Here is a 27,500-nt window from a genome sequence, read left to right on the forward strand (position 1 = left end):
TAAGGACAATACTGACACATTCTGGCTGTATGTAAAAAGAATGAAATAATAAATAAATGACTGACTGACTGAACAAATGCATACATACATGCATACATAAAAATAAATGAATGACTAAATGACTGACTGAATGATTGAATGAATAAATAAATGAACAAATGCATACATACATCCATACAAACATTCATACTAACATCCATCCATCCATCCAAACATTCATACTAACATCCATCCATCCATACAAACATTCATACAAACATCCATTCATCCATACAAACATCCATCCATCCATACAAAAAGTTATACAAACATCCATCCATCCATACAAACATCCATCCATCCATCCAAACATTCATACAAACATCCATTCATCCATACAAACAGTCACACAAACATCCATCCATAGGCCATCCATACAAACATTCATACTAACATCCATCCATACAAACAGTCATACAAACATCCATCCATCCATACAAACAGTCATACAAACATCCATACAAACAGTCATACAAATATCCATCCATACAAACAGTCATACAAACATCCATCCATCCATCCAAACATTCATACAAACATCCATTCATCCATACAAACAGTCATACAAACATCCATCCATCCAAACATTCATACCAACATCCATCCATCCATACAAACATTCATGCTAGCTTCCATCCATCCATACAAACATACATACAAACATCCATTCATCCATACAAACATTCATCCATCCAAACATTCATACTAACATCCATCCATCCATACAAACATCCATCCATCCATACAAACAGTCATACAAACATCCATCCATACAAACGTTCATACATCCATCCATACAAACATTCATACAAACATCCATACATCCATCCAAACATCCATACAAACATTCATACAAACATCCATACATCCATCCAAACATCCATACAAATATTCATACAAACATCCATACATCCATCCAAACATTCATACAAACATCCATCCATACAAACATCCATAAAAGATGACTGGCATACTCAAGCCAAAAGAAAAGAAAAAAAAAAGAAGAAGAAAAAAGAAATCTACAAGAAAAGAAATAGAAATTATTAACTAATTAACTAACTAAATGCATACATTCATTAATTTTGCAGTGACAGACGATTGCCATACTCCGACTGCGTGTTAGAAAACACAGATTATAGATAAATGAATTTATGAATAAGTAAACAAATAAGCAGATAAGTAAATAAATAAGATAAATAAATTTACAGATTTTGAAAAAAGATTAATATACATTTTTTTGAATTATAAATATATAGGCAGCCATACTCCGTTTTTGGGGGTGTGCATGCTAGGTATGGTTTTTTTTTTTCCATAACACACCAAACGCTGATATGGATTACTAGATCTTTAACGTGCGTTTTTGATCTTCTGCTGACAAATTCACTTGAAGGGGGTTCTGGCGCTAAGCATATCTGCACATGTGTTGACCTGGGAGATCGGAAAAATCTCCTCCCTTTACCCACCAGGCACCGTTACCAAGACTAGAACTTGGGACGCTCAGACTGAAAGTCCAACGCTTTAACCATTCGGCTATGGCGCCCGTCTTCCGACGAACAAACTTACCTCGAAGTCACGGTTGTATTCGTCAGAGAAGTCATCCATGCTCTTGTCGTAGGTCCCATAACTCCGAGTGTCATCGGAAGCTGCCACTGGGTACAGTGCAGTCTCTGCCTTGGTGGGTCCATACAGCTCAAAGGTGTTTGTGTGACTGGTTGTGTCGCTGCCATCTGAACACGTATCAACAGCAGGTTTATATATATATATATATATATATATATATATATATATATATACGTGTGTGTGTGTGTTTTCTTTTTATTATTATTATTATTGTTTTTTAAAAACTTTTCAGTGTTGTTGTGACTGGTTGTGTCGCTGAAATCTGAACACATTTCAATAGCAGGTTTATGTATATATATAAGGGTGGGAGGGGTGGGGGTGGGGGTGGGGGAAGGGGTTCTGTGGAACCCCTTCAGTATTGGTGTGACTTTTGTTGCTGCCGTTTGAACACATATCAATAGCCAATTCTTTTTTTTTTTCCTTCTTTAAAAAAAAACAACAACAAAAAAACAAACAAAAAACCCCAAACAAACCAACCTTTCAATGTTGGTGTTACAAGGTGTGTCACTGCCAACTGAACACATTTCAACGGCAGTTTTTTTTTGTTTTTTTTTGTTTTTTTGGTTTTGTTTTTTTAAACCCTTTCAGTGTTGGTGTTACTAGGTGTGTCACTGCCACCTGAACACATTTCAACGGCAGGTTTTTTTAATTTATATATATATATTTTTTTTTAACCCTTTCAGTGTTGGTGTTACTAGGTGTGTCACTGCTACCTGAACACATTTCAATGGCAGTTGTTTTTTTTGTTTAAAATTTTTTTTTTTTAACCCTTTCAGTGTTGGTGTTACTAGGTGTGCCCCTGCCATCTGAACACATTTCAACGGCAGGTTTTTTATTTAATTTTTTTTTTTAACCCTTTCAGTGTTGGTGTTACTAGGTGTGCCCCTGCCATCTGAACACATTTCAACGGCAGGTTTTTTATTAAATTTTTTTTTAACCCTTTCAGTGTTGGTGTTACTAGGTGTGTCACTGCTACCTGAACACATTTCAACGGCAGGTTTTTTTAAAAATTTTTTAATTTTTTTTTTTTTTAACCCTTTCAGTGTTGGTGTTACTAGGTGTGTCACTGCCATCTGAACACATTTCAACTGCAGTCTTTTTTTTCTTTTTTTCTCTTCACCCTGTTGGTGTGACTGGGTGGGATGCTGCCATCATCTATACACCATCTGAGCACGTTCTTACAGCAGTTGTCTTTTGTTGTTGTTTAACCATTTCAGTGTTACGTGTTGCTGCCATCTGAACACAAAATCAGCAGGTTTTTTGTTGTTGTTGTTGTTGTTTAACCATTTCAGTGTTACTGGTGGTGTTGCTGCCATCTGAACACAAAATCAGCAGGTTTTTTGTTGTTGTTGTTGTTGTTGTTGTTTAACCATTTCAGTGTTACTGGTGGTGTTGCTGCCATCTGAACACAAAAACAGCAGGTTTGTTGTTGTTGTTGTTGTTGTTGTTTTTTAACGCTTTCAGTGTTGGTGCTACTGTTGGTGCTGTCACCATCTGTACACACTTCAACAGCAGTTTTTTTACTCTTCTGTTTCATCCTTTCTGTGTTGATATCACTGGTATGTCACTGCCATTTGTACACGCATGAGTTTTTAAATTTTATTTATTTATTTATTTATTTATTTTTCAGTAACACTGTCAAGCTTGTTTTATGCTCAGTGACAACTATTTGCAACAGGATTTTTAGTCATGTCATGGGGAGTAGTAATGTGGAGTAGTAATTTAAGAAAAAAGAAAAGAAAAGAAAAAAAAGAAAAAAAAAAAAGAAGAAAACTCTCTCTCCAAATATATACATCTCTCTCTCTCTTTCTCTCTCACCATCACTCTCTCTCTCTCTCTCTCTCTCTCTCTCTCTATATATATATATATATATATATCATGCAATCTCCTGAAAGAAACTACAAAACCTTTACTTTTCTGAAAGGAAAGTGAACACATTGTTCAATTATGACGATTTCATATGAATATAATGATTCTGCGACAGGTTAATTCCTACCCTGACGCAACTTTCTTGGGTCGCTTTTTATTCATTTATTTATCAATCTGTTTATTTCTGCAAACTGGAAGGGGGCAGCAATTTCCACCCTGTGGCACTCAAGAGGTTAAAAAAAACAAAACAAAAAACAAACACAGATAGAAATCTCCTTCAAATCCCCCACCTTCATCCCCCTCCTCTACCCCCCCCCCCCTCCCCCTAACTCTGTAATCCATGTGAATACCCAGCACTGTTTTGGTTGTAAATAGTAACCCAAACTTCTGGAAATTCTGTGCCTGAAATTTGCTCTTTTCTATCACTCTCTTTATTTCATCTTTAAAAAAAATCATGTCATCGATTTTTTTTAGCTAATTTTCTGCCTTACCAGTCCAATCACTTGCATTGTTAATTATCTTTTTTCTCTCTCTCTCTTTTTTGTTATAGAAAATTGTTGTTGTTCTGCTCTTTTGCTGGATCTAAGGATCAGTTAAGTTTATTATGATGCTTTTTTTTTTCTTTCTTCTTTTTTTGGTCTGTGTTTTTTCCTGTCCCCCCCCCCCCACCCCCAACCCTCCCCCCCCTTTTAGGGGGGGAAGCACTAAAGATATGTGAGTATACATGTTAAGTAAGACAATGTCTTACACAGTTATAGGAAGAATTGTGTGTGTGTGTGTGTGTGTGTGTGTGTACGCTTGCACATGTGTGTGTGTGTGTGTGTGTGTGCTTGCACGTGCGCGCATGTGCACATGCGTGCGTGTGTGAGCCATCAAGTGAGTAATTATACACAAACACATGTGCTGATTTTTCATCTTGCAGGAACACTGTGTGTGTAAACTCTCATTCACCTTGATACACAAAACACTGAAAATGGATGCACATACACACACACACACAAACACACATACGTGCATGCACACACACACACACACACACACACGCACAAACACCCATCCACACCCAAACACATCCACCTCCTCCCCACCCGACCCGCCTCCTCCCAACACCCACACACAAACCTACACACACAATCAGTCTCTCTAACACACACGACTACCCAACACCCACACACAAACCTACACACACAATCAGTCTCTCTAACACACACGACTACCCAATACCCACACACAAACCTACACACACAATCAGTCTCTCTAACACACACGACTACCGGATACAAATCACAACCAGACTCACTTTCTAATCGCTTCCTTCGCCGACGAACAAAGAAAAGAATGAGCCCCACGTTGAGCGTCAGAAGGAAGACGCCGACGATGCAGACGACGAGGATGATGATGACAGGTACTTCATCGGACCCCGGCAGTTCCGAGGTGGAGATATCTGACGGAGGAATCACACCTGTAAAAATCCACCCCTCTTCATTCCGCATGCATGAAGCATTAGTGCGGTTTGCACATGTTAAATATCATTTGAAAGGGAGGAGGGGGGGAGAATGGGAGGGTGGGGGGAGGGACCACACCACCTGCTTAACTCTCTCCATATGAACGGCGAAAGAGACGACGTTAACAGCGTTTCAGCCCAATTACCATCATCAAAATATTGCAAGCGGAAGGCTCTTATACTGAAGAGGTGAATGTTGACAAAGAATACCACAATTCTGACGACGGAAGCTAAAGGTTGGGTCATTCAGACACCCACTGGACATCAGAGGGGTCTGTGTAGAGGAGAAGAGAGGACTGGCCGTACTGAGTGAGTTAAGTGTTAATTCAAATGATGGGGGAAACACAGCTACACCTCTGTCTCTGTAAATCATTAACTCCTTCACCACCAAGTTTCTGTGTGAGAAACACCCCCCCCCACACACACACCCACACCCTCCCCAGCGCCAAATACTTGAGATAAGATGCTCTTAGTCAAAGGCTTTGGTCCAAATACTTTAGATAAGATGTTCTTAGTCAAAGGTTTTGGTCCAAATACTTTAGATGAGATGCTCTTAGTCAAAGGCTTTGGTCCAAATACTTGAGATAAGATGCTCTTAGTCAAAGGCTTTGGTCCAAATACTTGAGATAAGATGCTCTTAGTCAAAGGCTTTGGTCCAAATACTTGAGATAAGATGCTCTTAGAGGCTTTGGTCCAAATACTTGAGATAAGATGCTCTTAGTCAAAGGCTTTGGTCCAAATACTTGAGATAAGATGCTCTTAGTGAAAGTTTTTGGTCCAAATACTTTAGATGAGATGCTCTTAGTCAAGGCTTTGGTCCAAATACTTGAGATAAGATGCTCTAGTCAAAGGCTTTGGTCCAAATACTTTAGATAAGATGCTCTTAGTCAAAGGCTTTGGTCCAAATACTTTAGATAAGATGCTCTTAGTCAAAGGCTTTGGTCCAAATACTTGAGATAAGATGCTCTTAGTCAAAGGCTTTGGTCCAAATACTTTAGATAAGATGCTCTTAGTCAAAGGCTTTGGTCCAAATACTTGAGATAAGATGCTCTTAGTCAAAGGCTTTGGTCCAAATACTTGAGATAAGATGCTCTTAGTCAAAGGCTTTGGTCCAAATACTTGAGATAAGATGCTCTTAGTCAAAGGCTTTGGTCCAAATACTTTAGATAAGATGCTCTTAGTCAAAGGCTTTGGTTTGTGTCAGAAGTACACGATGAACTCGTTCACTCAGTCAGTGAGCAAAAGGTTAGTCATTGTTTCATTGGTGGGAAACTGGCTGCAGCTGTGAAGCTTTGTTACAATGTGAAAATTGCTCTTTTAATTTTTTAATTTTTTTTAACATGACCCGTCAATGTTGAATAAAACTGACAATTGCTGTGCACCATCTGGTCAACTAAAGTCGCCTATGGCACTGAAAGAGTTAAAGAGAGATTCTTATTTGTTTCACTGTGTCCGTTTATTTCTCCTACAATAATGTTTATGATTGTTGTCATTTGTGTTCTGTTGGTGTCTAGTTTTGTCATTATTGATATCTTTGTGTTTTCTTGTCATTTTTAGATGCGGAGCGGCTGATGATTCAATGTTATTTTGATGCCGCTTGTGTGTACCAAATTCTTCAACTTGAAGCCAGTTAAGAGCCTTGAAGTCTGGAAGCGTGATCATCATGTCAAACTATGACCACCAGAACAGCAGAAGAGGTAACTGCTGTCCCGACTATCTGGTCTAGAATTTGATGTTAGTGGAGAGTGTCTTGCCCAGGTGACATCCCCACTCTCTTGGCCAAGAGGGTTGTAGGACAGCTGGCGTTGGGGACGGTACCCAAAGACCCAACTATAGCCTCCCAGTTAAGGCTGCAGCACTATGAGCCATTGCTGTCTCGTCTCATAGGTTGACAGTCATAGTCCTTCACAGAAGACTAAGCTGAAAATGAATTGCCATCGCAGTGGAGAAACTCTTGGTCATACAGCTCTCACTGTGCTATTGGCCCAGCTATAGTATAAGCTTGTGTCAATCGCTGGTGTAAAGCACATGGCAGGAAACAACCTGTCTATATGTTAGACTAACAGGGAAAAAAAACTCGCATGTGCACACATGTTAGATTAATTGTTTGAAAAAAAACAAACAACCCCCCACCACCCACCCACACACAAAAACATTTGATAATATGTTACGTCAAGTGATTAAAAAAAAACAAAAAAAAACAAAAAAAAAACAACATGCACACACACACACACACACCAAAAAACCCCCCAACCAACCAACCAAACAAAACAAACAACATACTCTTGTCTACCTGTGAATAAAAGGAGAAGTCCCGTAATCAACCAATACATACATGGTCAACACCAGCAACACCCCTTCCACAGTGCCAGGCGCTTCAGAGCCCGGGACTGGACTTACTAGCAAGTCATCCACCCCCCCACCCAGTGTGAAGCTTATGCTCATCTTCGCTTGAAACAACATCTCTAAACCAATGTTCCTTCACGCACACACACATACACACACTAACACTATGATCAGCATCATGAAATCTGTGCAGCTAGAATTAACATTATACATTAAAAACAACAACAAAAAAAACAAAACAAAAAACAACTGTTTTTCACTGTCAAATCCCAATCCCAAACCCCCTTTCCACAGTCAGCATTAACAAACCATCAGATGCTCAAACGTCACCAACAAGACAACAGATATTCACGGTCAACAAACCATCAGATGCTCACATGTCAAACTTCGAACCTCAGATGCTCACACGTTATCAACAATCCGTCAACAAATGAACAAATAATCATATGTTCATACATCATCAGCATACTATCAACAAACCATAAGATGCTCACATGTCATTAACAAACCATCAGATGCTCACATGTCATTAACAAAACATCAGATGCTCACATATTATCACCAAACCATCAGATGCTCACACATTATCACCAAACCACCACCAAACCATCAGATGCTCACACGTCATCACCAAACCATCAGATGCTCACATGTCATCACCAAACCACCAACAAACCATCAGATGCTCACACGTCATCACCAAACCATCAGATGCTCACACGTCATCACCAAACCACCACCAAACCATCAGATGCTCCCACATTATCGCCAAACCACCACCAAACCATCAGATGCTCACATGTCATCACCAAACCACCAGCAAACCATCAGATGCTCACACGTCATCACCAAACCACCAGCAAACCATCAGATGCTCACACATTATCGCCAAACCACCAGCAAACCATCAGATGCTCACACGTCATCACCAAACCATCAGATGCTCACACGTCATCACCAAACCACCAACAAACCATCAGATGCTCACACGTCATCACCAAACCATCAGATGCTCACACGTCATCACCGAACCATCAGATGCTCACACATTATCACCAAACCACCACCAAACTATCAGATGCTCACACGTCATCAGCAAACCATCAGATGCTCACACATCATCAACAAACCATCAGATTCTCACACGTCATCAACAAAACATCAGATGCTCACACATTATCGCCAAACCACCAGCAAACCATCAGATGCTCACACGTCATCAGCAAACCATCAGATGCTCACATGTCATCAGCAAACCATCAGATGTTCACATGTCATCAACAAACCATCAGATGCTCACACATCATCAACAAAATATCAGATGCTCACACGTCATCAGCAAACCATCAGATGCTCACACGTCATCAGCAAACCATCAGATGCTCACACGTCATCAACAAACCATCAGATGCTCACACGTCATCAGCAAACCATCAGATGCTCACACGTCATCAGCAAACCATCAGATTCTCACACGTCATCAACAAACCATCAGATTCTCACTCACTTGATGTTTTGGCAACAATGCCCTGGGCCTGGAAATCACTCTCTCCCAGACTGTTGAAGGCCAGCACTGTCAGCTCATACTCTGTACCCAGCTTGAGTCCTGCACAAGAACATCATCCAATGAAGAACACCCCCCTTTTTTTTTTTTGCTGCCCCATCACCTGCACCGTTTCAGTGGCATTACTCCCATGCTGCTCATCCCGAGTCACCTATACACAGCCACACCCGGGTTCGTCTGTCGCAGTCCCAGTACCGGCAGTCCACAGGAGGTCATCAGGAGGCCACACACCAGAGGAGACCCTGCACTGCTGCTGAGTCACTTTGGTGGTGTTCAGTAGTGCCTGTTCCAATTTAACATACTTAGGACACCACCTACTAAGACCCCTGCTAACGATTCTAATGGCTTAGTCACGGAGCCAGACAGAGTGAGTGTCTCCCCCAGAGTGGAGACCACCACCACGTCACTCCAACGGCAGTCCTCCATGAATCTGCTGACACTGAAGACCTTGACAAGACTCACCCCAAGCATGGAAGTGAAGGGGTATTGTACTGAGGTCAACATGAGAGGAGGGCATGAAAGGCAACATAATTTGGGGCTTAGTGTTTTTTTGTTTTTTTTTAATTATTATTTTTTTTTTATAACACATTGATGATGAAGAGGGAGGAGGATGACAATGATAAAGATGATGACTATGCTGCTATAAAGGTCCATTTAGGTTTGGGACTACGTGACAAGGCTGTACTCTACGTTTCCTATCGTAATGATATCCCGGTGTCAACCAGGCCTGAAAGATAGACATCTACAGTGTTGGTCAGGAAATTAGACCAACACACCCAAAGATGCATCCCTGAGAATGATACTCGACTGTGTGGTCCCAGTTTTCCCATTTAAGCCCATAGCACACTCTTCTTCTTCTTCTGCGTTCACTCGTATGCACACGAGTTGGCTTTTTATGAGTATGACCGTTTTTACCCCGCCATGTAGGCAGCCATACTCCGTTTTCGGGGGTGTGCATGCTGGGTATATTCTTGTTTCCATAACCCACCGAACGCTGACATGGATTACAGGATCTTTAACATGCGTATTTGATCTTCTGCTTGCATATACACACGAAGGGGGTTCAGGCACTAGCAGGTCTGCACATATGTTGACTTGGGAGATCTTAAAAATCTCCACTCTTTACCCACCAGGCGCCGTCACCGTGATTCGAACCCGGGACCCTCAGATTGACAGTCCAACACTTTAACCACTCGGCTATTGCGCTCTCAACTCTGCATAGGAGTAGAAGCCAGCCGCGGGTTGAAAAACCCACCTCTGCTTGGGTTCGATCCCGCGTTCTCGCAGCCATCAGTCCGCAACGCTAACCATTTCGCCATGGTGGCTGGTTCTATCAAGAACTCTGCTCTTGGCAGACATTTGCTGGCTAACATTTTAAGCATTAAAAAAGCTTGATCAGAAGTCGAACCTTGGAGCCTGATAAAAAGGTTTGAACAAAGGTGAACCTTTCAATCTGGCAAAAAAAAAAAAAAAAAAAAAAAAAAAAAAAAAGGTCCAGACTTCAGCCTGAAAAATGAAAAAAAAAAAAAAAAAAAGTTGAATCAAGGCCACCGTTTTAACCTGGAAAATGTTTTTGCAAGGCCAATCTTTCTGCCTAAAAAAAAAAAAAGGTTTGAATAAAGGCCAACGTTTTAGCCTGAAAAAAGGTTGAATAAAGCCCAATGTTTTAGCCTGAAAAAAGTTGAATAAAGGCCAACCTTTCAGCCAGAATGTAGTTTGAATAAAGGCCAGTATGAAAATGGTTTTCACAAGGCCAATCTTTTTGTCCATATAAGGTTTTCAAATGGCCATTCTCATGAGTTTCTTAAAGGCTTTATTATAAAGGCCATTTACAATCTAACCAGAAACAAGTTTTCGTAAGGCCAACGTTCTCGCCTGAAAAAAAAAAAAAAAAAAAGGTTTGAATAAACACACACATCCACATACATGCACCCATACCCACCCACACAGACATCCACGCCCTATCCACACCAACACCCACACAGACATCAACCCACTCCCACCCACAACCGACCCCCCCCCCCACTCCACCCCCCCCTCACCCCCCACACACAAACCCACTCAAGACACCCACCCACTCACCCACACCCCACCCACGACCCATCTCTCTCCCCCCTACCAGTGATGGTGAACATGGTTGACTCAGGAGTTGACATGTCCACGTAGATGTAGCCTCTGGCCTCGGTGGGCTTGTAGCGCACACGGAATGACTGCTCCAGACCGCCATTGAAGCCCGGCTTCCAGCGAATCGTGATGCTGTTGTGCGAGGCGTTGACCAGCTGCAGGTCGTAGGGGGGGTCTGGTTTGCCTGTCGTACACAGGTAATGGTGACTGTGTCTCACACCGAATAAAGTACAAGATCAGCACTCTATGTTATAGATGCATTCACAAAACTGTCCCTTCCTATCTCTGCGGCTGCCCTCACCTCTACACTCCATCTCGCTCACTACGATCGGCTTCAGATCCACTCTGTTTACGCATACCCAGATTCAAACACTCGACTGTTGGCCGCCGTTCTTTCTCTGTTTCTGGACCTTGCGATTGGAATGAACTTCCTTTTTCGCTTCGTCAAGTCTCCACACTCAGCTCTTTCAAGTCTGGCCTTAAAACCAACCTCTTCCCAAAATAGCCTCCCTTGCCTGCCCTTCCTTGTCTTTAGTTTCTACAGTTTTAGAGTTATGCATGCGTGTGAATGACTGGTGCGAAAGCGCTTTGATTTGTCTCTGCACAAGATCCAGCGCTATATAAATACCATTATTATTATTATTATTATTATTACTGTGTCACTTAATTCTTTCAACAGCAACAACAACAACATAGAAAGAAAAAAAGAAAACAAGAGAGGCAAGGCCTTCAAGACTCACTTGTGATACACTTCAAAAAAAAAAAAAAAAAAAAAATCCAAGCTTTTTATGTATTGAGTATAATTTCAAAATGTAATGTTTAAGATGAGAAAGATCAGTTTAAAGCAAATTAAGTCCCCTAACATTAATTACAGAGTAATTTCCCTTTTTTACTATCTGCACCAAAACGTTTACAAAATAAATAAAACTTCCATGCTTAGCAAAAGAAGTTCCTGTTTGAACAAAAAATGATAATAATGACTGCTCTTGTTGTTGGGTCAGAATATCAGATCAAAGTGCCAAGTTTAGAGAATACAAAAAATATAAATATAACAGTAAATGCAGTTTGCATATAATTAGGCTTCATTTTTTTATTAAGAAGAAGACACAATGTACTTGTTCCGTGCAGGGCGATCTGGAAGCTGTCAGAGCCCTTGGTGTTGGTGGCGGTGCAGTTGTAGTTGCCGTAGTCCCTCCTGGCCACCCTGGTGACGTTGAGCTCGCTGATGTAGTGCACCAGGTTGGTCTTGTCGAGTCGCTCCTGGTATTTCTTCCGGTTGCTCGTGTCCAACGGAATGCCATCCTGGGGGTTGATGATATTGGTCGTGATAATCATCAGTGGTCACACACACACACACACACACACACAGCGACGCATGCACACACACACACACACGCACAACACACAGTTGTTTCACTCTGTCTTATAATGTAATACTATCTTACCCAAATGTTTTTCTTTTTTACATGATAACTGATGTGTGCATGGTGGTCAGTGAAGGGTGCGTCAGTTATTCGTTTTTCTCTTTGATATTTGCTTACAGGCATATTGCGTGAACTGAAAGAAAAATTTCTGTTTCGGTTGAAGCAGAAAAGATTAGTATTTTGAATTTTGATTTGAATTTGAATTTGAATTTAAAGCTGATATGGGTTGTAATAATCATCAGTGCTGATAATAACAAACAACGTAAGATGATATTGGTCACAATAATCGTTAGTGTGATAATGATAAACAATGAAGGTTGATATTGGCCGTAATAATCATTAGTGGTGGTAATAAAGAACAATGTAGGTTGATATTGGTCATAATAATCATTAGTAGTGGTAATACTGAAGAATGAAGGTTGATATTGGTCGTAGTGATAATCAGAGGGTATGATAATAAACAATGAAGGTTGATATTGGCACGATAATTATCAGTGGCGATAATGATAAAGAATAAATAACAATAATAGTAATCAGAAGAAGAAGAACAACAACAACAATACTACTATTACTACTACTACTATGATGATGATGATAATGATAATGATGATATCAAGGAATGCCATCCTGGGTTCGATATTGGTCGTAATAATCGTTAGTGGTGATAACAATAAAGAATGAATAATAATAATAATAATAATAATAATAATGGTAATTAGAAGAACAATCATAATGATAATAATGATGATGATGATGATGATGATGATGATGACATTAAGGAATGCCCGCACTGGGTTTGATATTGGTCGTAATAATCATGAGTGATGATACTGATAATAAAGAATAATAACAATGATAATAAGAAAAAAAGAAGAAAAAAAGAAGAAAAAAAAAAGGAACAACACCACCACCATTAATACTAATGATGATAATGATGACGATGATGATGATGATGGTGATGATATTAAGGAATGGAGTCCTGTGTTTGATATTCATACTACTACTACTGCTACTACTACTATTACTACTATATGGCATACATATACAAGACAACATTTGCTGTTTTTGTTATTTTGAGATGGCATTGCTGGTAATGGTTATGGTGGGATAAATGGGGTAGGTTATGTGTGTGTGTGTGTGGCGGGGGAGGGAGGGGGGGGGGAGGGTGGTGGTAGTTGCTGTACTTGTGGAACAGTGTTTTGTTAGATTATCTTTTTTTGTGTCTTAATAAAAAAAAAAAAAAAAAAAAAAAAGAAAGAAAAAGGAAAAGAAATAATAATAATAATAATAAACAAATAATCAAAAAGTCGGTATCAATCTACTGAAACAATATATATATATATATATTTTTTTTTTTTTTTGCCTATATTTTTACTTGGACAAACAAACAAAAACAAAACAAAAAAAGGACAAAAAGACAAAAGAGGGTGGAACCTCCCCCTCCCCCACACACCAAAAAAAAAAAACAAACAAAAAAACCAAACAAAAAAAACCCAACAACAAAAAACAAAAAAAAACCCAACCAAACAAACAAACAAAAAACAAACAAACCCAAAAACCGAAAGAAAGACAGAAAAAAAAAGAAGAAACGCCACCTTGATTCATTTGTACATAAAAGAATGAAGCTGTAGCAAATCTCAGGAGAAACAAACTGAAAGCATCTTTATCACTTTAAGAAAAGAATTGCAACTTTACTGCATATTTAGGCATAAAAACAACAAACCAACAACACAATGAAAAACAACAACAACAACAACAACAACAAAACAAAGAGAAAGAAAGAAATGAAATAAAAACATTTGACCTGTTTTCACTTCATAGAATACAGCTTCAACATGGGTCCTCTGATCTCTGATGAGGAGTGATGGCCTAGAGGTAATGCGTCCGCCTAGGAAGTTAGAGAATCTGAGTGCGCTGGTTCGAATCACGGCTCAGCCTCCAATATTTTCTCCCCCTCCACTAGACCTTGAGTGGTGGTCTAGACGCTAGTCATTCGGATGAGATGATAAACCGAGGTCTTGTGTGCAGCATGCACTTAGCGCACGTAAAAGAACCCACGGCAACAAAAGGGTCGTTCCTGGCAAAATTCTGTAGAAAAATCCACTTCGATTGTGGAAAACAAATAAAACTGCATGCAGGAAAAAACACACACAAAAAATGGAAAGCAGCCCGAATTTCACACAGAGAAATCTGTTGTGATAAAAAGAAATACAAATACAAATTTCTCATGAAAAAAGAAAGAAAAAAAAAGCACAAAAGAAACATACAAAAGAAAAACACAAAAAAGAAAGAAAAACAAAAAAGTTCAACAAAATTCTTTAAAAAAAAAAAAAAAAAAAAAAAAAAAAAAAAAAATCCTCACTCTGACCTTGTACCACTTGAAAGTGATATCTGGGGCTCCTTCCGCCTTACAGGTCAAGGTCGCATTCTGACCTTTCTCGCTGGCGGCTTTCATGTTTTCTGGAGATTTGTTGATTACCGGGGCATCTGCAACAGGTGATGCAGGAGCACCGATGATGGACATGTTATTTCACACCACGGCACACTGGTGTTGTTGGCTTTTCACTACAGAGATGCTATATATTGTTATGTTTATTCGACGGGCGCAATAGCCGAGTGGTTAAAGCGTTGGACTTTCAATCTGAGCGCCCCGGGTTCGAATCACGGTGACGGCGCCTGGTGGGTAAAGGGTGGGGATTTTTACGATCTCCCAGGTCAACATATGTGCAGACCTGCTAGTGCCTGAACCCCCTTCGTGTGTAAATGCATGCAGAAGATCAAATGCGCACGTTAAAGATCCTGTAATCCATGTCAGCGTTCGGTGGGTTATGGAAACAAGAACATACCCAGCATGCACACCCCCGAAAGCGGAGTATGGCTGCCTACATGGCGGGGTAAAAACGGTCATGCACGTAAAAGCCCACTTGTGTACATGCGAGTGAACGTGGGAGTTGCAGCCCACGAACGCAGAAGAAGAAGTTATGATTATTCATTTATCTATTTATCTAATTCTAACCAAATATTTTCAGTATCTAACACACGCACACGCATGCACACATACACACACATTCTCATACTCGTATGCATATACAGTAATTTCTGTTCCTTTCCTCGATTCTTCCCTATTCTCGTCTAATATCACTGTTAGTGAAAAGACGTTAAACTAAAGAATGCACACTGGTTGAATGGTACGATATAAAAGTTATTCGACAGAAAAGTTATACTTACACCTATCTACAGGTAAGATAAGACTTGTAATATTGAAACAACAGTCATGCTGTTCTTCAGGTAATGTGTGTACGTGTGTGTGTGCGTTGTGCTGTGTTGTGTGTAAGTGCGTGCGTGCGTGTGTTATGGGTTTTTTGTGTTGATATTTCTTTCACTGGTGGCCATCAGATATCTTGAGTAAGCGACAAGAGAAATTCAGACAGAAAAAAAACAAGATAAATACAGTATCAGTATCTCAAGGAGGCGTCACTGCATTCGGACAAATCCATATACGCTACACCACATCTGCTAAGCAAGATGCCTGACCAGCAGCGTAACGCAACGCGCTTAGTCAGACCTTGACAGACAAATACACAGAAGGACAGACCAACACAGACAGACAGACAGACAGACAAACACAGATAGATTTAACACAGACATAAACAAAGACAGACTGACAAGCACAGACAAACAGAGACAGATAGACAAACACGGACAGACAGACACACTCACAGACAGACAAAAACAGACAGAAAGGCAGACACAAAGACAGACAGACAAACACAGTCCAGATAAAACACAGACAGACAGGAAGTCAGAGACAGACAAACAAGCACTGACACAAACACGGACTAACTACTCAGATAGACAGGAAGACAAAGACAAGAAGAAAAAAAGAAAACAACCTAACACAGACAGACAAACACAGACAGGCAGACAGACAAGGGCAGAAAAAAAAAATCTAAGACAAAGACAGACAGACAAAGACAGACAGACAGATAGTCAAAGACAGGAAAAAAAACAAAAACACCTAAGACAAAGACCAGCACAGACAGACAGACAAGGACAGGAAAACTAACACAGACAGACAAAGACAGACAGACAAAGACAGGGGAAAAAAAAAAAGAAACTAAGACAAACACAGACAGACAGAGAGACAAAGACAGAAAAGAAAAAAAAAAACACACGAAAAAAACCCAACCTAAGACAAAGACAGAAAAGAACTAACACTGACAGACAAAATACAGACCGACACAAACAGAAAGACCGGCACAGACAGACAGACATAACACACACACACACCACACACCACACACAGACAAAACCAAACCAACTACGCTTCCCCACGACGCACATTTCACAATCAGCTGGGCATCCTTTGATGCAGGCTGGCCAACGCCGTTGTCCGCGACGCAGGTGAACGAGCCTGTGTCCTCGCGGGCCAACTCGTAGACCGTCAGGTAGGACTTGGTCCCGTCCACACGCTGCTTGGTCTTCAGGTTCATGTTGTAGCCGGTTCGAATCCAGCGAATCATGTCCGCTATGACAGGGTTCGCATCCACCACGCACTCGAAGAAAGCTGTGCCCCCTTCGTCTTCAGAGACTCGTAAGGTGATGTCCACAATGCTGGTGGCATCTGCCACACGTTGGGGGGAGGGAGAGAAAAAAAGAGAGAAGAATAACAAAAACATGTCATATGGTAGGGGAGGGTAGGGGAGGGTAAGGAAGGGAAGGGTGGGGAGGGTAGAGATGGGTAGGGTCGGGAGGATAGGTAGGGAAGAGGTGGGTAGGGTAGAGAGGATAGGTAGGGTAGATATGGGGAGTGTGGGTAGGGTAGGTAGGGAAGAGGTGGGTAGGGTAGAGATGGGGAGGGTAGGTAGGGTAGATATGTGTAAAGTGGGGAGGGCAGGTAGGGTAGAGATGGGGAGGGTAGGTAGGGTAGATATGTGTAAAGTGGGGAGGGCAGGTAGGGTAGAGATGGGGAGGGTAGGTAGGGTAGATATGTGTAAAGTGGGGAGGGCAGGTAGGGTAGAGATGGGGAGGGCAGGTAGGGTAGAGATGGGGAGGGCAGGTAGGGTAGAGATGGGGAGGGTAGAGATGGGGAGGGTAGGTAGGGTAGAGATGGGGAGGGTAGAGATGGGGAGGGTAGGTAGGGTAGATATGTGTAAAGTGGGGAGGGCAGGTAGGGTAGAGATGGGGAGGGCAGGTAGGGTAGAGATGGGGAGGGCAGGTAGGGTAGAGATGGGGAGGGTAGAGATGGGGAGGGTAGGTAGGGTAGAGATGGGGAGGGTAGGTAGGGTAGAGATGGGGAGGGTGGGGAAGGTAGAGATGGGGAGGGTAGGTAGAGATGGGGAGGGTAGGTAGGGTAGAGATGGGGAGGGTGGGGAAGGTAGAGATGGGGAGGGTAGGTAGGGTAGAGATGGGGAGGGTAGGTAGGGTAGAGATGGGTAGGGTGGGGAAGGTAGAGATGGGAGGGTAGGTAGGGTAGAGATGGGGAGGGTGGGTAGGGTAGAGATGGGTAGGGTGGGGAAGGTAGAGATGGGAGGGTAGGTAGGGTAGAGATGGGGAGGGTGGGGAAGGTAGAGATGGGTAGGGTGGGGAAGGTAGAGATGTAAGGGTGGGTAGGGTAGAGATGGGGAGGGTGGGGAAGGTAGAGATGGGTAGGGTAGGTAGGGTAGAGATGGGTAGGGTAGGTAGGGTAGAGATGGGGAGGGTAGGTAGGGTAGAGATGGGGAGGGTGGGGAAGGTAGAGATGGGTAGGGTGGGGAGGGTAGAGATGGGTAGGGTGGGGAAGGTAGAGATGGGTAGGGTGGGTAGGGTAGAGATGGGGAGGGTAGGTAGGGTAGAGATGGGGAGGGTAGGTAGGGTAGAGATGGGGAGGGTGGGGAAGGTAGAGATGGGTAGGGTGGGGAGGGTAGAGATGGGTAGGGTGGGGAAGGTAGAGATGGGAGGGTAGGTAGGGTAGAGATGGGGAGGGTGGGGAAGGTAGAGATGGGGAGGGTAGGTAGGGTAGAGATGGGTAGGGTGGGGAAGGTAGAGATGGGAGGGTAGGTAGGGTAGAGATGGGGAGGGTGGGGAAGGTAGAGATGGGTAGGGTGGGGAAGGTAGAGATGGGAGGGTAGGTAGGGTAGAGATGGGGAGGGTGGGGAAGGTAGAGATGGGTAGGGTGGGGAGGGTAGAGATGGGGAGGGTAGGTAGGGTAGAGATGGGGAGGGTGGGGAGGGTAGAGATGGGGAGGGTGGGTAGGGTAGAGATGGGTAGGGTAGGTAGGGTAGAGATGGGTAGGGTGGGGAAGGTAGAGATGGGTTGGGTGGGGAAGGTAGAGATAGGTAGGGTAGGTAGGGTAGAGATGGGTAGGGTGGGGAGGGTAGAGATGGGTAGGGTGGGGAAGGTAGAGATGGGGAGGGTAGGTAGGGTAGAGATGGGTAGGGTGGGGAGGGTAGAGATGGGTAGGGTGGGGAAGGTAGAGATGGGGAGGGTAGGTAGGGTAGAGATGGGTAGGGTGGGGAGGGTAGGTAGGGTAGAGATGGGAGGGTAGGTAGGGTAGTGATGGGGAGGGTAGGTATGGTAGAGATGGGTAGGGTGGGGAGGGTAGAGATGGGAGGGTAGGTAGGGTAGTGATGGGGAGGGTAGGTATGGTAGAGATGGGTAGGGTAGGTAGGGTAGAGATGGGAGGGTAGGTAGGGTAGTGATGGGGAGGGTAGGTATGGTAGAGATGGGGAGGGTAGAGATGGGTAGGGTGGGGAAGGTAGAGATGGGGAGGGTAGGTAGGGTAGAGATGGGTAGGGTAGGGAATAGGTGGGTATGGTTGGTAGGTACAGTAAAGATGGGTAACGACCACAAATGGTTGTTAGATTGTAACATGTAACAAACAGAATATATATATATATATATATATATATATATATATATATATATATATATATATATATATATATATCATACATACATACATACATATCTATATCTATATATATATAAAATTTGTTTTGTTTTGTTCTTTTAATGTTTAAGAGATAGCACTGCTGTCTCATCAGCAGCAGGATGTTGTTTCTGCAGGAACAATGAATACTTTCATTAAAAAAAGAAAAAGAAAAAAAAATCTTGACATTCATTTACAGAATTCTAAACACAAAACTCATCTAGACATTTCTTGACTTATGAACTGACAAGCACTGCGCACTCAATGTTGGAACAATGCTTATTTAAATGTGAGGACTCTCTTTCTCTTCCCCACCTCAAGCGGGCAAAAGGTATTATCAGGCCTACAGGGTTTAATATCGGATATGCTATGAGGATTTCATCATCTCTCTCTCCCTCTCAACCAAATCCATTACGGTCACCACTTGACTGATCGACTGATTGACCTGGGTAAAGTTTATACTGCACCAATCCTTGGTTAGGGAGCGAACTTTAAGCGCTTTACAAACACGGGGTCATTTTCACAACTGGTTTCCTACCTGGGTAAAGCTGACTGAGAGCTGCCTTCAGGAAGATAAGATAAGATAAGAAGATAAGAATAACTTTATTATCTCCAACTGGAGAAATTTGGTCAGGTGCATTATCACAACACAGACAAGTAAACAACATGGGGACCATAACTGTAAAAGTCAACAACAGCTTTTACGAATATTACGAAGATACAAATGTAAAAAATATCACATACATCGTTTCATACATACATCCACACACTGCAGGTAATAACTAGTATTCTTAATGTAAAAACAGAAAGAATTAAGAAACATTATTTGAATATAATTATAAACATAGCCTACTATACTGCACATTGATTATAGTAGACAGATAAGATAAGAATAAAGATGAATTGTGGAAAACCACAACCAGATAATCAGCACACACCTGCACCCCCCCCCCCCCCCCCCCCCCCCCACCCCCCCCACCCCCCACCCCACCCACGCGGATTACTTGAATAAACAAGAGTAATAAACATATGTTCTCAAATAAAAGCATTTCACATATTCGCTTTTAAAAACATTGCAATTAATTATTACATCGTAATTATTAAACAGAAATATATTTAGAAGCTCATCATTCGTTTCCCTGTGTCATTCAGATTGGCTTCACCCTCACCCCCCCTCGCCCCACACATACACACACACACAAAGAGAGAATTCCACAACAAAATATTGACATGGACAATTCTCTTATTGCTGAGAGTTCTTTAACTCTCTCCATACGAACGGCGAAAGAGACGACGTTAACAGTGTTTCACCCCAATTACCACCATCAAAATATTGCAAGCGGAAGGCTCTTATACTGAAGAGGTGAATGTTGACAAAGAATACCACAATTCTGACGACAGAAGCTAAAGGTTGGGTCATTCAGACACCCACTGGACATCCGAGGGGTCTGTGTAGAGGAGAAGAGAGGGCTGGCCGTACTGAATGAGTTAACCGTATTCTGCTAGGTACAGGCTACATACACACAGGACCTCAGTTTTATCAATCTCATCCAAACGACTAGCGTCCTGGACCACCACTCAAGGTCTGGTGGTATGGAAAGAAGGGGTCGAGGGTATTGGGGAAGGGAGGGGGGGGGTTGTGTTGTGGGGGTGGGGGGGGGGGGGAGAGATTGGGGGAGGGGGGTCGGGGTTGAATTCCGGTATGTGTGTGTGGTTCGATCCCGTTTTTCCCCCACATATTTTCTCGTTGCTTCCTGGTGCAATAACAACAACAAAACACAAACAAACTAAAAAAACCGCGTTACGACAAGACCACCACCACCCCTCTCCCTCCCTCCCTCCCTCCATTCCCACATGCACACCACCCCCACGACAAAAACTCACAAGTGACGTTGACGGAGAAGTTGAAGACGGCCGACCCTTGGTTGTTCACCGCCCGCAGAGAGAAGTTCCCCCGGTCAGTTTTGCTGACGTTGGAGATGCTCAGGATGCCTTTGCCGCTCAGCTGGAAGCGGGGCAGGTCGAAGGGTAGCGACAGACGCATCCCCTCGCGCAGCAGCGTATACGTTACGTCGGCCGGGTTGGCGTAGGCCGACAGGTTGAACGAGCGGTCGTCGCCGGCGGTCATCTCGATCGTGCGGGGCACGTGGTTGATGAATTCCGGGGGAACTGGAGCGGAAAAAAAAACAAAAACAAAAAATAAATAAAAAAATAATAAATAAAGCGAGGCGGCGGCGTTGGTGGTTTAATTAAGAAACAGAAGCCACCCTGGGTGGGGGGGGTTGGGGGGAGGGGGTCCAGATGTGTGACTTTATGACGTTGATGATGATGATGATGATGAACGGTGGTTTAATCAAGAGACAGAAGACACCCGGAGGGAAGGGGTGGTGGTGGGTGATGGTGATGATTATGATGATGGTGATAATAGCAATAATACTAATATGCCAACAAACAAGATGGTGATGATGATTTTGAAGATGATGATAATACTAATATGCCAACAAACATGATGATGATGATGATATTGAAGATGATGATAATACTAATATGCCAACAAACATGATGATGATGATGATATTGATGATGATGATAATACTAATATGCCAACAAACATGATGATGATGATGATATTGATGATGATGATAATACTAATATGCCAACAAACATGATGATGATGATGATATTGATGATGATAATACTAATATGCCAACAAACATGATGATGATGATGATATTGATGATGATAATACTAATATGCCAACAAACATCATGATGATGATGATATTGATGATGATGATAATAATACTAATATGCCAACAAACATGATGATGATATTGATGATGATGATAATACTAATAAACCAACACACATGATGATGATGATGATGATGATGATGATGATGATGATGATGATAATACTAATAATTATGCCAACAAACATGATGACGATGACGACGACGATGATGATGATGCCAACGGACTTACACAAAGCAGAGAGATGACACAGTGACAGAGACCCTGAGCAGTTTAACCCCCTCACCCCCACCAACCACACCCACCCACCCCCCAAAAAAGAGAGAGAGAAAAAAAAAAGTCAGAGTGACGTTTAATCTGTAAACAGTGATGATTCAATTCATAGTCTTACACAAAAACTGTCAGTGTAACATTCAGTCGGTAAACAGGGATCTTCATTTTTATAGACTTACACAAGACAGTGTGAGTGACAGTGATGGCGCTATTGATAGACATTTTCTCGCATTGTTTCAATCGGTAAATAGTAATCATTCCATTCATAGACTTACACAACACAGTCAGAGTGACGGCATCATTCACACACAGACTTACACAACACAGTCAGAGTGACGGCATCATTCACACACAGACTTACACAACACAGTCAGAGTGACGACATCATTCACACACTGACTTACACAACACAGTCAGAGTGACGGCATCATTCACACACAGACTTACACAACACAGTCAGAGTGACGGCATCATTCACACACAGACTTACACAGCACAGTCAGAGTGACGGCATCATTCACACACAGACTTACACAGCACAGTCAGAGTGACGGCATCATTCACACACAGACTTACACAACACAGTCAGAGTGACGGCGTCATTCACACACAGACTTACACAGCACAGTCAGAGTGACGACATCATTCACACACAGACTTACACAGCACAGTCAGAGTGACGGCATCACTCACACACAGACTTACACAACACAGTCAGAGTGACGGCATCATTCACACACAGACTTACACAACACAGTCATAGTGACGGCATCATTCACACACAGACTTACACAACACAGAGTGACGACATCATTCACACACGGACTTACACAACACAGTCAGAGTGACGGCATCATTCACACACAGACTTACACAACACAGTCAGAGTGACGGCATCATTCACACACAGACTTACACAACACAGTCAGAGTGACGGCATCATTCACACACAGACTTACACAACACAGTCAGAGTGACAGCATCATTCACACACAGACTTACACAACACAGTCAGAGTGACGGCATCATTCACACACAGACTTACACAACACAGTCAGAGTGACGACATCATTCACACACACACTTACACAACACAGTCAGAATGACGACATCATTCACACACAGACTTACACAACACAGTCAGAGTGACGGCATCATTCACACACAGACTTACACAACACAGTCAGAGTGACGGCATCATTCACACACAGACTTACACAACACAGTCAGAGTGACGGCATCATTCACACACAGACTTACACAACACAGTCAGAGTGACGGCGTCATTCACACACAGACTTACACAACACAGTCAGAGTGACGGCATCATTCACACACAGACTTACACAACACAGTCAGAGTGACGGCATCATTCACACACAGACTTACACAACACAGTCAGAGTGATGGCATCATTCACACACACACTTACACAGCACAGTCAGAGTGACGGCATCATTCACACACAGACTTACACAACACAGTCAGAGTGACGGCATCATTCACACACAGACTTACACAGCACAGTCAGAGTGACGGCATCATTCACACACAGACTTACACAGCACAGTCAGAGTGACGGCATCATTCACACACAGACTTACACAACACAGTCAGAGTGACGGCATCATTCACACACAGACTTACACAACACAGTCAGAGTGACGACATCATTCACACACAGACTTACACAGCACAGTCAGAGTGACGGCGTCATTCACACACACAGACTTACACAACACAGTCAGAGTGACGGCGTCATTCACACACAGACTTACACAACACAGTCAGAGTGACGGCATCATTCACACACAGACTTACACAGCACAGTCAGAGTGACGGCATCATTCACGGACACCCCCAGCAGAGTGTTGGTGGCCCGGCAGCCGTACACAGCGTTGTGGTCTGACGACGTGGGGATGAAGTGGAGCACGTTCGTCGTGTTCTTCCCCCCGTGCTCCGCATCCACAACCCCCCGGTTCACTCCCTGGATGCGCTTGTCTCCCTTGACCCACAGGATCTCGGCGGCCGGGTTGCTGGAGGAGCTGACGCAGGTGAGGTTCATGCCCTGACCCGCTCGGGGCTGATCCGTCGACGACTTGATGGTCACTGATGTGGGCGGGACTGAAAACAGCCCGAGTTGTTTAAATAAAGCGTTGGACTCTCTCTCTCTCTCTCTTTTTTTTTTTTTTTTTTTTTTTTGCGTTCGTGGGCTGCAACTCCCACCGTTTACTCGGATGTACACGAGTGGGCTTTTACGTGTATGACTGTTTTTTTTTGGTTTGTTTGTTTTTTTTAACCCTGCCATGTAGGCAGCCATACTCCATTTTCAGGGTTGTGCATGCAGGGTATGTTCTTGTCTCCATAACCCACCAAATGCTCACATGGATTATGGGATCTTTAACGTGCGTATTTGGTCTTCTGTTTGCTTATACACACTAAGGCGGTTCAGGTACGAGCAGGTCTGCACATGCGTTTACATGGGAGATCAGAAAAAGCTCCACGTTACCGAGATTCGAACCCGGGACCCTCAGATTGAAAGTCCAATGCTTTAACCACTCGGCTATTGCGCCCGTCGTTGGACTTTCAATCTGAGGGTTCCACCAGCATGCACACCCCCCGAAAACGGAGTATGGCTACCTACATGGCGGGGTAAAAAAAAAAGATCATACACGTAAAAAGCCCACTCGTGTGAATATGGAAGTTGCAGCCCACGAACAAAGAAGAAGAAGAAGAATAAGAAGAATATACTGACAAATACCTTTCAAAACCAACCAACCAACAAACAAAAAGTAACAAGCCCCTGTCAGCTTACACAACACGGTGAAAGTGAAAAACAAAGAACAAGAGAAGGATATGACGAAACTGACAAATGTCTTCCATAAGTTTGACATGTCTTCCAGAACAAGAGAAGGATATGGCTAAATTGACAAATGTCTTCCATAAGTTTGACATATGTCTTCCAAAACAAGAGAAGGATATGACGAAACTGACAAATGTCTTTCATAAGTTTGACATATGTCTTCCAAAACAAGAGAAGGATATGACGAAACTGACAAATGTCTTCCATAAGTTTGACATACGTCTTCCAAAACAAGAGAAGGATGACGATTAAACTGACATATGTCTTCCAAAACAACAGAGGGATATGACTAAACTGACAAACGTCTTCTAAAATAACAGAAGGATACGACGAAACTGACAAATTTCTTCCAAAACAACAGAAGGATATGACTAAACTGACAAATACAATTATTCCAAAACAACAGAAGGATATGACTTAACTGACAAACGTCTTCCAAAACAACAGAGGGATATGACTTAACTGACAAACGTCTTCCAAAACAACAGAAGGATATGACTAAACTGACATATACAATTATTCCAAAACAACAGAAGGATATGACTTAACTGACAAACGTCTTCCAAAACAACAGAAGTATATGACTTCACTGACAAATACGATTATTCCAAAACAACAGACGGATACGACGAAACTGACAAAAGTCTTCCAAAACAACAGAAGGATATGACGAAACTGACAAATGTCTTCCAAAACAACAGAAGGACATGACGAAACTGACAAATGTCTTCCAAAACAACAGAAAGATGTGACTAAACTGACATACATCTTCGAGACAACAGAAGGATATGACTACACTGACAAATGTCTTCCAAAACAACAGAAAGATGTGACTAAACTGACATACGTCTTCAAGACAACAGAGGAATATGACTACACTGACAAATGTCTTTCAAATCAACAGAAGGATATGACGAAACTGACAAATGTCTTCCAAAACAACAGAAGGACATGACGAAACTGACAAATGTCTTCCAAAACAACAGAAGTATATGACTTCACTGACAAATGTCTTCCAAAACAACAGAAGGATATGACGAAACTGACAAACATCTTTCAAAACAACAGAAGGATATGACTGAACTGACAAATGTCTTTCAAAATAACGGAGGGATATGACTGAACTGACAAATGTCTTTCAAAACAACGGAGGGATATGACTGAACTGACAAATGTCTTTTCCAAAACAACGGAGGGATATGACTGAACTGACAAATGTCTTCCAAAACAACAGAAGGATATGACTGACCTGACAAATGTCTTCCAAAACAACGGAGGGATATGACTGAACTGACAAATGTCTTCCAAAACAACAGACGGATACGACGAAACTGACAAAAGTCTTCCAAAACAACAGAAGTATATGACTAAACTGATGTATGTCTTCAAGACAACAGAGGGACATGACTAAACTGACAAATGTCTTCCAAAACAACAGAAGGATATGAGTAAGACAAACGTCTTCAAAAACAACAGAAGGGTTTGACTAAACTGACAAATGTCTTCCAAAACAACAGAAGGATATGACTGAACTTAAAATGTCTTTCAAATCAACAGAGGGATATGACTACACTGACAAATGTCTTCCAAAACAACAGGACATGACGAAACTGACAAATGTCTTCCAAAACAACAGAAGGATATGACTAAACTGACAAATGTCTTCCAAAACAACAGAAAGATGTGACTAAACTGACATACATCTTTCAAAACAACAGAAGGATATGACTGAACTGACAAATGTCTTTCAAAATAACGGAGGGATATGACTGAACTGACAAATGTCTTTCAAAACAACAGAGGGATATGACTGAACTGACAAATGTCTTCCAAAACAACAGAGGGATATGACTGAACTGACAAATGTCTTCCAAAACAACAGAAGGATATGACTGAACTGACAAATGTCTTCCAAAACAACGGAGGGATATGACTGAACTGACAAATGTCTTTTCAAAACAACGGAGGGATATGACTGAACTGACAAATGTCTTCCAAAACAACGGAGGGATATGACTGAACTGACAAATGTCTTCCAAAACAACGGAGGGATATGACTGAACTGACAAATGTTTTTCAAAACAACAGAAGGATATGACTGAACTGACAAATGTCTTCAAAACAACAGAAGGATATGACGAAACTGACAAATGTCTTCCAAAACAACAGAAGGATGTGACTAAACTGACATACATCTTCGAGACAACAGAAG

At 42.2% G+C, this 27,500-nt stretch overlaps 1 protein-coding gene across 1 annotated transcript in view; it reads right to left on the reverse strand.

Moving 5' to 3' along the window:
• The window catches only part of LOC143277524 (nephrin-like), a 135,298-nt gene that overhangs the window by 11,342 nt on the left and 96,456 nt on the right, over positions 1–27,500 (reverse strand). The window contains exons 11-19 of the mRNA XM_076582393.1: positions 24,247–24,549; positions 21,285–21,569; positions 16,833–17,114; positions 14,859–14,977; positions 12,182–12,368; positions 11,062–11,250; positions 8,886–8,984; positions 4,829–4,990; positions 1,603–1,766 (exon numbers count right to left, since the gene is read on the reverse strand). Coding sequence (XP_076438508.1) covers positions 1,603–1,766; positions 4,829–4,990; positions 8,886–8,984; positions 11,062–11,250; positions 12,182–12,368; positions 14,859–14,977; positions 16,833–17,114; positions 21,285–21,569; positions 24,247–24,549 — 1,790 coding nt within the window. The remainder of the gene's footprint in view (positions 1–1,602; positions 1,767–4,828; positions 4,991–8,885; positions 8,985–11,061; positions 11,251–12,181; positions 12,369–14,858; positions 14,978–16,832; positions 17,115–21,284; positions 21,570–24,246; positions 24,550–27,500) is intronic.

This window comes from Babylonia areolata, chromosome 34 (assembly GCF_041734735.1).
Source record: "Babylonia areolata isolate BAREFJ2019XMU chromosome 34, ASM4173473v1, whole genome shotgun sequence".
Taxonomy (NCBI): domain Eukaryota; kingdom Metazoa; phylum Mollusca; class Gastropoda; order Neogastropoda; family Buccinidae; genus Babylonia; species Babylonia areolata.